Genomic DNA, 11570 nt, shown 5'->3' with positions numbered 1-11570 from the left:
CTATTCACTCCCTATTCACCCCCTATTCACCCCCTATTCTCCCCCTATTCACCCCCTATTCACCCCTATTCTCTCCCTATTCACTCCCTATTCACCCCCTATTCACCCCCTATTCACTCCCTATTCTCCCCCTATTCACCCCCTATTCTCCCCCCCCTATTCACCCCCTATTCACCCCCTATTCACCCCCTATTCTCCCCTATTCACTCCCTATTCACCCCCTATTCACCCCCCTATTCACTCCCTATTCTCCCCTATTCACTCCCTATTCTCCCCCTATTCACTCCCTATTCACCCCCTATTCACCCCCCCTATTCTCCCCCCTATTCACCCCTATTCACTCCTATTCACCCCCTATTCACCCCCTTCGTTTTTTTCATATTTTGTCACCTTACAACCTGAAATTAAAACATTTTTTTTTGGGGGGGGGGGGGTCATTTGATTTACACACCATGCCTACAGCTTTGAAGATGCAAAATATGTTTTATTCTGAAACAAACAAGAAATACGTTTTTTTTAAAACAGAAAACTTGAGCGTGCAAAACTATTCACCCCCCAAAAGTCAATACTTTGTATAGACACCTTTTGTAGCCATTACAGCTGCAAGTCTCTTGGGGTATGTCTCTATAAGCTTGGCATATCTAGCCACTGGGATGTTTGCCCATTCTTCAAGGCAAAACTGCTCCAGCTCCTTCAAGTTGGATGGGTTCCACTGGTGTACAGCAATCTTCAAGTCATACCACAGATTTGCAATTGGAATGAGGTCTGGGCTTTGACTAGGCCATTCCAAGACATTTAAATGTTTCCCCTTAAACCACCCGAGTGTTGCTTTAGCAGTATGCTTTTGTCATTGTCCTGCTGGAAGGTGAACCTCCGTCCCAGGCTCAAATGTCTGGAAGACTAAAACTGGTTTCCTTCAAGAATTTCCCTATATTTAACGCCAGGTTGATGAGAGGTGTTGGATTTGCGCCAGACATAACGTTTTCCTTGATGGCCAAAAAGCTCAATTTTAGTCTCATCTGACCAGAGTACCTTCTTCTATATGTTTGGGAGGTCTCCCACATGCCTTTTGGCGAACACCAAACATGTTTGCTTATTTCTTTCTTTAAGCATCAGCTTTTTTCTGGCCACTTCCGTAAAGCCCAGCTCTGTGGAGTGTACGGCTTAAAGTGGTCCTATGGAGGTATACTAGAGACTGAGAGTTAGAGACTGAGTTAGAAACTGAGAGTTAGAGACTGAGAGTTAGAGACTGAGAGTTAGAGACTGGGAGTTAGAGACTGAGAGATAGAGACTGAGTTTGAGACTGAGAGTTATAGACTGAGTTAGAGATTGAGTTAGAGACTGAGTTAGAGCCTGAGTTAGAGACTGAGTTAGAGCCCGAGGCTGAGAGTTAGAGACTGAGTTAGTGACTTAGTTAGAGACTGAGTTGGCGACTGAGTTGAGACTGATTGTGAGTTAGAGACTGATTGTGAGTTAGAGACAGAGTTGGAGTTAGAGACAGAGTTGGAGTTAGAGACAGATTTGGAGTTAGAGACTGTGTTGGAGTTAGAGACTGTGTTGGAGTTAGAGACTGAGCTGGAGTTAGAGACTGAGCTGGACTTAGAGACTGTGCTGGAGTTAGAGACTGAGCTGGACTTAGAGACTGTTTTGGAGTTAGAGACTGAGTTAGTGTTAGAGACTGAGAGTTAGAGACTGAGTTAGAGACTTAGAGAGGAAAGAAGTCTGACTGCTTCAGTCCTCATATCATAATGGAAACAGTGTGATCTGTGAAACACACTCCAGTCCACAGAGAGACAGCGTTAGAGTCAGACACAGCCAGGAAGACCTGCTCTAGTCCTCACAGAGAGACAGCGTTAGAGTCAGACACAGCCAGGAAGACCTGCTCTAGTCCACACAGAGAGACAGCGTTAGAGTCAGACACAGCCAGGAAGACCTGCTCTAGTCCACACAGAGAGACAGCGTTAGAGTCAGACACAGCCAGGAAGACCTGCTCTAGTCCTCACAGAGAGACAGCGTTAGAGTCAGACACAGCCAGGAAGACCTGCTCTAATCCTCATAGAGAGACAGCGTTAGAGTCAGACACAGCCAGGAAGACCTGCTCTAGTCCTCACAGAGAGACAGCGTTAGAGTCAGACACAGCCAGGAAGACCTGCTCTAGTCCACACAGAGAGACAGCGTTAGAGTCAGACACAGCCAGATAGACCTGCTCTAGTCCTCACAGAGAGACAGCGTTAGAGTCAGACACAGCCAGGAAGACCTGCTCTAGTCCACACAGAGAGACAGCGTTAGAGTCAGACACAGCCAGGAAGACCTGCTCTAGTCCACACAGAGAGACAGCGTTAGAGTCAGACACAGCCAGGAAGACCTGCTCTAGTCCACACAGAGAGACAGCGTTAGAGTCAGACACAGCCAGGAAGACCTGCTCTAGTCCTCACAGAGAGACAGCGTTAGAGTCAGACACAGCCAGGAAGACCTGCTCTAGTCCTCACAGAGAGACAGCGTTAGAGTCAGACACAGCCAGGAAGACCTGCTCTAGTCCTCACAGAGAGACAGCGTTAGAGTCAGACACAGCCAGGAAGACCTGCTCTAGTCCTCACAGAGAGACAGCGTTAGAGTCAGACACAGCCTGGAAGACCTGCTCTAGTCCTCAAAGAGAGACAGCGTTAGAGTCAGACACAGCCAGGAAGACCTGCTCTAGTCCACAGAGAGACAGCGTTAGAGTAAGACACAGCCAGGAAGACCTGCTCTAGTCCTCACAGAGAGACAGCGTTAGAGTCAGACACAGCCAGGAAGACCTGCTCTAGTCCTCACAGAGAGACAGCGTTAGAGTCAGACACAGCCAGGAAGACCTGCTCTAGTCCTCACAGAGAGACAGCGTTAGAGTCAGACACAGCCAGGAAGACCTGCTCTAGTCCTCACAGAGAGACAGCGTTAGAGTCAGACACAGCCAGGAAGACCTGCTCTAGTCCTCACAGAGAGACAGCGTTAGAGTCAGACACAGCCAGGAAGACCTGCTCTAGTCCTCACAGAGAGACAGCGTTAGAGTCAGACACAGCCAGGAAGACCTGCTCTAGTCCACACAGAGAGACAGCGTTAGAGTCAGACACAGCCAGGAAGACCTGCTCTAGTCCTCACAGAGAGACAGCGTTAGAGTCAGACACAGCCAGGAAGACCTGCTCTAGTCCACACAGAGAGACAGCGTTAGAGTCAGACACAGCCAGGAAGACCTGCTCTAGTCCACACAGAGAGACAGCGTTAGAGTCAGACACAGCCAGGAAGACCTGCTCTAGTCCTCACAGAGAGACAGCGTTAGAGTCAGACACAGCCAGGAAGACCTGCTCTAATCCTCATAGAGAGACAGCGTTAGAGTCAGACACAGCCAGGAAGACCTGCTCTAGTCCTCACAGAGAGACAGCGTTAGAGTCAGACACAGCCAGGAAGACCTGCTCTAGTCCACACAGAGAGACAGCGTTAGAGTCAGACACAGCCAGATAGACCTGCTCTAGTCCTCACAGAGAGACAGCGTTAGAGTCAGACACAGCCAGGAAGACCTGCTCTAGTCCACACAGAGAGACAGCGTTAGAGTCAGACACAGCCAGGAAGACCTGCTCTAGTCCACACAGAGAGACAGCGTTAGAGTCAGACACAGCCAGGAAGACCTGCTCTAGTCCACACAGAGAGACAGCGTTAGAGTCAGACACAGCCAGGAAGACCTGCTCTAGTCCTCACAGAGAGACAGCGTTAGAGTCAGACACAGCCAGGAAGACCTGCTCTAGTCCTCACAGAGAGACAGCGTTAGAGTCAGACACAGCCAGGAAGACCTGCTCTAGTCCTCACAGAGAGACAGCGTTAGAGTCAGACACAGCCAGGAAGACCTGCTCTAGTCCTCACAGAGAGACAGCGTTAGAGTCAGACACAGCCTGGAAGACCTGCTCTAGTCCTCAAAGAGAGACAGCGTTAGAGTCAGACACAGCCAGGAAGACCTGCTCTAGTCCACACAGAGAGACAGCGTTAGAGTAAGACACAGCCAGGAAGACCTGCTCTAGTCCTCACAGAGAGACAGCGTTAGAGTCAGACACAGCCAGGAAGACCTGCTCTAGTCCTCACAGAGAGACAGCGTTAGAGTCAGACACAGCCAGGAAGACCTGCTCTAGTCCTCACAGAGAGACAGCGTTAGAGTCAGACACAGCCAGGAAGACCTGCTCTAGTCCTCACAGAGAGACAGCGTTAGAGTCAGACACAGCCAGGAAGACCTGCTCTAGTCCTCACAGAGAGACAGCGTTAGAGTCAGACACAGCCAGGAAGACCTGCTCTAGTCCTCACAGAGAGACAGCGTTAGAGTCAGACACAGCCAGGAAGACCTGCTCTAGTCCACACAGAGAGACAGCGTTAGAGTCAGACACAGCCAGGAAGACCTGCTCTAGTCCTCACAGAGAGACAGCGTTAGAGTCAGACACAGCCAGGAAGACCTGCTCTAGTCCACACAGAGAGACAGCGTTAGAGTCAGACACAGCCAGGAAGACCTGCTCTAGTCCTCACAGAGAGACAGCGTTAGAGTCAGACACAGCCAGGAAGACCTGCTCTAGTCCTCACAGAGAGACAGCGTTAGAGTCAGACACAGCCAGGAAGACCTGCTCTAGTCCTCACAGAGAGACAGCGTTAGAGTCAGACACAGCCAGGAAGACCTGCTCTAGTCCACACAGAGAGACAGCGTTAGAGTCAGACACAGCCAGGAAGACCTGCTCTAGTCCTCACAGAGAGACAGCGTTAGAGTCAGACACAGCCAGGAAGACCTGCTCTAGTCCTCACAGAGAGACAGCGTTAGAGTCAGACACAGCCTGGAAGACCTGCTCTAGTCCTCACAGAGAGACAGCGTTAGAGTCAGACACAGCCTGGAAGACCTGCTCTAGTCCTCACAGAGAGACAGCGTTAGAGTCAGACACAGCCAGGAAGACCTGCTCTAGTCCTCACAGAGAGACAGCGTTAGAGTCAGACACAGCCAGGAAGACCTGCTCTAGTCCTCACAGAGAGACAGCGTTAGAGTCAGACACAGCCTGGAAGACCTGCTCTAGTCCTCATAGTGAAAACAATCTGCAGTAGAAACGACAGTTCCAAAATCACCAGACCCCAGATCTCCAAGTGCTTCAGTCAGTCCCTCCAACATGGCACGATGATGATAGCCATACTGCACGACGATGATAGCCATACTGCACGATGATGATAGCCATACTGCACGACGATGATAGCCATACTGTACGACGATGATAGTGAGAGGAACGTTGTTGGCTGAAGTACTGAGAGATCTTAGTTCTCACTGGACCTGTGGCACATCTATGGAGACATCTGTGTGTCTCCTCTGCAATGTGGAGGATGTCAGGAACATATGGACCAACCCTCTGAAATACACCAAGCTAATAAACAGCTGCAGACACAATCTAGAACAGCTGCACACTCTAGAGTCTAGTATGTCTAATATGTACTGTATTGTAGACATGATGACTGCCTGCTAGAAACACACTCTAGAGTCTAATATGTACTGTATTGTAGACATGATGACTGCCTGCTAGAAACACACTCTAGAGTCTAATATGTACTGTATTGTAGACATGATGACTGCCTGCTAGAAACACACTCTAGAGTCTAGTATGTACTGTATTGTAGACACGATGACTGCCTGCTAGAAACACACTCTAGAGTCTAATATGTACTGTATTGTAGACATGATGACTGCCTGCTAGAAACACACTCTAGAGTCTAATATGTACTGTATTGTAGACATGATGACTGCCTGCTAGAAACACACTCTAGAGTCTAGTATGTCTAATATGTACTGTATTGTAGACATGATGACTGCCTGCTAGAAACACACTCTAGAGTCTAATATGTACTGTATTGTAGACATGATGACTGCCTGCTAGAAACACACTCTAGAGTCTAATATGTACTGTATTGTAGACATGATGACTGCCTGCTAGAAACACACTCTAGAGTCTAGTATGTACTGTATTGTAGACATGATGACTGCCTGCTAGAAACACACTCTAGAGTCTAGTATGTACTGTATTGTAGACACGATGACTGCCTGCTAGAAACACACTCTAGAGTCTAGCAGGTACTGTATTGTAGACACGATGACTGCCTGCTAGAAACACACTCTAGGGTCTAGTATGTACTGTATTGTAGACATGATGACTGCCTGCTAGAAACACACTCTAGAGTTTAGTGTGTACTGTATTGTAGACACGATGACTGTCTGCTAGAAACACACTCTAGAGTCTAGTGTGTACTGTATTGTAGACACGATGACTGCCTGCTAGAAACACACTCTAGAGTCTAGCAGGTACTGTAGTGTTGACACGATGACTGCCTGCTAGAAACACACTCTAGAGTCTAGTGTGTACTGTATTGTAGACACGATGACTGCCTGCTAGAAACACAGTCTAGAGTCTAGTGTGTACTGTATTGTAGATATGATGACTGCCTGCTAGAAACACACTCTAGAGTCTAGTGTGTACTGTATTGTAGACACGATGACTGTCTGCTAGAAACACACTCTAGAGTCTAGTGTGTACTGTATTGTAGACACGATGACTGCCTGCTAGAAACACACTCTAGAGTCTAGCAGGTACTGTAGTGTTGACACGATGACTGCCTGCTAGAAACACAGTCTAGAGTCTAGCGTGTACTGTATTGTAGACACGATGACTGCCTGCTAGAAACACACTCTAGAGTCTAGTATGTACTGTATTGTAGACACGATGACTGCCTGCTAGAAACACACTCTAGAGTCTAGCGTGTACTGTATTGTAGACACGATGACTGCCTGCTAGAAACACACTCTAGAGTCTAGTATGTACTGTATTGTAGACACGATGACTGCTGCTAGAAACACACTCTAGAGTCTAGTGTGTACTGTATTGTAGACACGATGACTGCCTGCTAGAAACACACTCTAGGGTCTAGTATGTACTGTATTGTAGACACGATGACTGTCTGCTAGAAACACACTCTAGAGTCTAGTGTGTACTGTATTGTAGACACGATGACTGCCTGCTAGAAACACACTCTAGAGTCTAGCAGGTACTGTAGTGTTGACACGATGACTGCCTGCTAGAAACACACTCTAGAGTCTAGTATGTACTGTATTGTAGACACGATGACTGCCTGCTAGAAACACACTCTAGAGTCTAGCAGGTACTGTATTGTAGACACGATGACTGCCTGCTAGAAACACACTCTAGGGTCTAGTATGTACTGTATTGTAGACACGATGACTGTCTGCTAGAAACACACTCTAGAGTCTAGTGTGTACTGTATTGTAGACACGATGACTGCCTGCTAGAAACACACTCTAGAGTCTAGCAGGTACTGTAGTGTTGACACGATGACTGCCTGCTAGAAACACACTCTAGAGTCTAGTATGTACTGTATTGTAGACACGATGACTGCCTGCTAGAAACACACTCTAGAGTCTAGTATGTACTGTATTGTAGACACGATGACTGCCTGCTAGAAACACACTCTAGAGTCTAGTATGTACTGTATTGTAGACACGATGACTGCCTGCTAGAAACACACTCTAGAGTCTAGTGTGTACTGTATTGTAGATATGATGACTGCCTGCTAGAAACACACTCTAGAGTCTAGTATGTACTGTATTGTAGACACGATGACTGCCTGCTAGAAACACACTATAGAGTCTAGTATGTACTGTATTGTAGACACGATGACTGCCTGCTAGAAACACACTCTAGGGTCTAGTATGTACTGTATTGTAGATATGATGACTGCCGGCTAGAAACACACTCTAGAGTCTAGTATGTACTGTAGTGTTGACACGATGATTGCCTGCTAGAAACACACTCTAGAGTCTAGTATGTACTGTATTGTACACACGATGACTGCCTGCTAGAAACACACTCTAGAGTCTAGTGTGTACTGTAGTGCAGACATGATGACTGCCTGCTAGAAACACACTCTAGAGTCTAGTATGTACTGTATTGTAGACACGATGACTGCCTGCTAGAAACACAGTCTAGAGTCTAGTGTGTACTGTATTGTAGACACGATGACTGCCTGCTAGAAACCCACTCTAGAGTCTAGCATGTACTGTATTGTAGACATGATGACTGCCTGCTAGAAACACACTCTAGGGTCTAGTATGTACTGTATTGTAGACATGATGACTGCCTGCTAGAAACACACTCTAGGGTCTAGTATGTACTGTATTGTAGACATGATGACTGCCTGCTAGAAACACACTCTAGAGTCTAGCAGGTACTGTATTGTAGACACGATGACTGCCTGCTAGAAACACACTCTAGAGTCTAGCGTGTACTGTATTGTAGACACGATGACTGCCTGCTAGAAACACACTCTAGAGTCTAGCGTGTACTGTATTGTAGACACGATGACTGCCTGCTAGAAACACAGTCTAGAGTCTAGTATGTACTGTATTGTAGACATGATGACTACCTGCTAGAAACACACTCTAGAGTCTAGTATGTACTGTATTGTAGACATGATGACTGCCTGCTAGAAACACTCACTGTAGCTGCTAGAAACACAGTCTAGAGTCTAGTATGTACTGTATTGTAGACACGATGACTGCCTGCTAGAAACACACTCTAGAGTCTAGTATGTACTGTATTGTAGACACGATGACTGCCTGCTAGAAACACACTCTAGAGTCTAGTATGTACTGTAGTGTTGACACGATGATTGCCTGCTAGAAACACACTCTAGAGTCTAGTGTGTACTGTATTGTAGACACGATGACTGCCTGCTAGAAACACAGTCTAGAGTCTAGTGTGTACTGTATTGTAGACACGATGACTGCCTGCTAGAAACACAGTCTAGAGTCTAGTGTGTACTGTATTGTAGATATGATGACTGCCTGCTAGAAACACACTCTAGAGTCTAGCGTGTACTGTATTGTAGACATGATGACTGCCTGCTAGAAACACACTCTAGGGTCTAGTATGTACTGTATTGTAGACATGATGACTGCCTGCTAGAAACACACTCTAGGGTCTAGTATGTACTGTATTGTAGACATGATGACTGCCTGCTAGAAACACACTCTAGGGTCTAGTATGTACTGTATTGTAGACATGATGACTGCCTGCTAGAAACACACTCTAGAGTCTAGCATGTACTGTATTGTAGACACGATGACTGCCTGCTAGAAACACACTCTAGAGTCTAGCGTGTACTGTATTGTAGACGCGATGACTGCCTGCTAGAAACACACTCTAGAGTCTAGCGTGTACTGTATTGTAGACACGATGACTGCCTGCTAGAAACACACTCTAGAGTGTCGTATGTACTGTATTGTAGACATGATGACTGCCTGCTAGAAACACTCACTGTAGCTGCTAGAAACACTAGTATGTACCCAGTATATTCTAGAACACATACTGTCTAGTATATACCCAGTATGTTCTAGAACACAAATAGTCTAGTATGTACCCAGTACGTTCTAGAACACATATAGTCTAGTATGTACCCAGTACGTTCTAGAACACATATAGTCTAATGTGTACCCAGTATGTTCTCGAACACATATAGTCTAGTATGTACCCAGTACGTTCTAGAACACATATAGTCTAGTATGTACCCAGTATGTTCTAGAACACATATAGTCTGGTATGTACCCAGGTCATTCTAGAACACATATAGTCTAGTGTGTACCCAGTACATTCTAGAACACATATAGTCTAGTATGTACCCAGTACGTTCTAGAAGACATATAGTCTAGTATGTACCCAGTATGTTCTAGAACACATATAGTCTAGTGTGTACCCAGTACGTTCTAGAACACATATAGTCTAGTATGTACCCAGTATGTTCTAGAACACATATAGTCTAGTATGTAACCAGTAGGTTCTAGAACACATACCGTCTAGTATGTACCCAGTATGTTCTAGAACACATACCGTCTAGTATGTACCCAGTACGTTCTAGAACACATATAGTCTAGTATGTAACCAGTACGTTCTAGAACACATACCGTCTAGTATGTACCCAGTATGTTCTAGAACACATACCGTCTAGTATGTACCCAGTACGTTCTAGAACACATATAGTCTAGTATGTAACCAGTACGTTCTAGAACACATATAGTCTAGTATGTACCCAGTATGTTCTAGAACACATACCGTCTAGTATGTACCCAGTACGTTCTAGAACACATATAGTCTAGTATGTACCCAGTATGTTCTAGAACACATACAGTCTAGTATGTAACCAGTACGTTCTAGAACACATACAGTCTAGTATGTAACCAGTACGTTCTAGAACACATACCGTCTAGTATGTACCCAGTATGTTCTAGAACACATACCGTCTAGTATGTACTGTTGAACAGTTCAACTCCTAGACGGATCAAAAGGAAAACCACAGAGCATCACCCTGTTCCAGAGGAAATCGTTGACAGCCATAAACAACACACACAATAGTCGTTTCCTGTTCCTGCCCTGGATTTAACAGGATTTAGCTGGACAGATTATTGGGAGAAAGGCAACATTACTGGGCGTTTTGAGTCTAGACACTTTACATGGTGCAATAATCCACTTAGACTGTTGTTCATGTGAACCTCTGTGTCTCTCCCTCTGTGTCTCTCCCTCTGTGTCTCTCCCTCTGTGTCTCTCCCTCTGTGTCTCTCCCTCTGTGTCTCTCCCTCTGTGTCTCTCCCTCTGAAGGATATGGCTTGTTCATGTGAACCTCTGTGTCTCTCCCTCTGTGTCTCTCCCTCTGTGTCTCTCCCTCTGTGTCTCTCCCTCTGTGTCTCTCCCTCTGCAGGATATGACTTGTTCATGTGAACCTCTGTGTCTCTCCCTCTGCAGGATATGGCTTTGTGGACTTTGACACCCAGACAGCAGCCCAGAAAGCTGTAGCCTCTCTAAAGGCCAGCGGAGTCCAGGCACAGATGGCCAAGGTACAGGTACTCACTGTGATGAGGATGAGGTACAGGTACTCACTGTGATGAGGATGAGGGTGAGGTACAGGTACTCACTGTGATGAGGATGAGGATGAGGTACAGGTACTCACTGTGATGAGGATGAGGATGAGGGTGAGGTACAGGTACTCACTGTGATGAGGAGGAGGTACAGGTACTCACTGTGATGAGGATGAGGTACAGGTACTCACTGTGATGAGGATGAGGTACAGGTACTCACTGTGATGAGGAGGAGGTACAGGTACTCACTGTGATGAGGATGAGGTACAGGTACTCACTGTGATGAGGATGAGGTACAGGTATTCACTGTGATGAGTTGAAGGTACAGGTACTCACTGTGATGAGGATGAGGTACAGGTACTCACTGTGATGAGGATGAGGATGAGGTACAGGTACTCACTGTGATGAGGATGAGGTACAGGTACTCAATGTGATGAGGATGAGGATGAGGTACAGGTACTCACTGTGATGAGGATGAGGTACAGGTACTCACTGTGATGAGGGTGAGGTACAGGTACTCACTGTGATGCGGATGAGGTAGAGGTACTCACTGTGATGAGGATGAGGTACAGGTACTCACTGTGATGAGGATGAGGTACAGGTACTCACT

General features: G+C 46.4%; 1 protein-coding gene across 1 annotated transcript in view; it reads left to right on the top strand.

Moving 5' to 3' along the window:
- Positions 1 to 10987, top strand: part of LOC135574971 (RNA-binding motif, single-stranded-interacting protein 3-like) — a 30286-nt gene extending 19299 nt beyond the window's left edge. Inside the window, exon 3 of the mRNA XM_065027101.1 lies at positions 10848 to 10987. Within this exon, the coding sequence (XP_064883173.1) occupies positions 10848 to 10987 (140 nt within the window). The remainder of the gene's footprint in view (positions 1 to 10847) is intronic.
- The last annotated feature ends 583 nt before the right edge of the window (positions 10988 to 11570 follow it).

This window comes from Oncorhynchus nerka, linkage group LG14, assembly GCF_034236695.1.
Source record: "Oncorhynchus nerka isolate Pitt River linkage group LG14, Oner_Uvic_2.0, whole genome shotgun sequence".
NCBI classification, from domain to species: domain Eukaryota; kingdom Metazoa; phylum Chordata; class Actinopteri; order Salmoniformes; family Salmonidae; genus Oncorhynchus; species Oncorhynchus nerka.
This window is presented reverse-complemented; position numbering and strand designations above follow the sequence as displayed.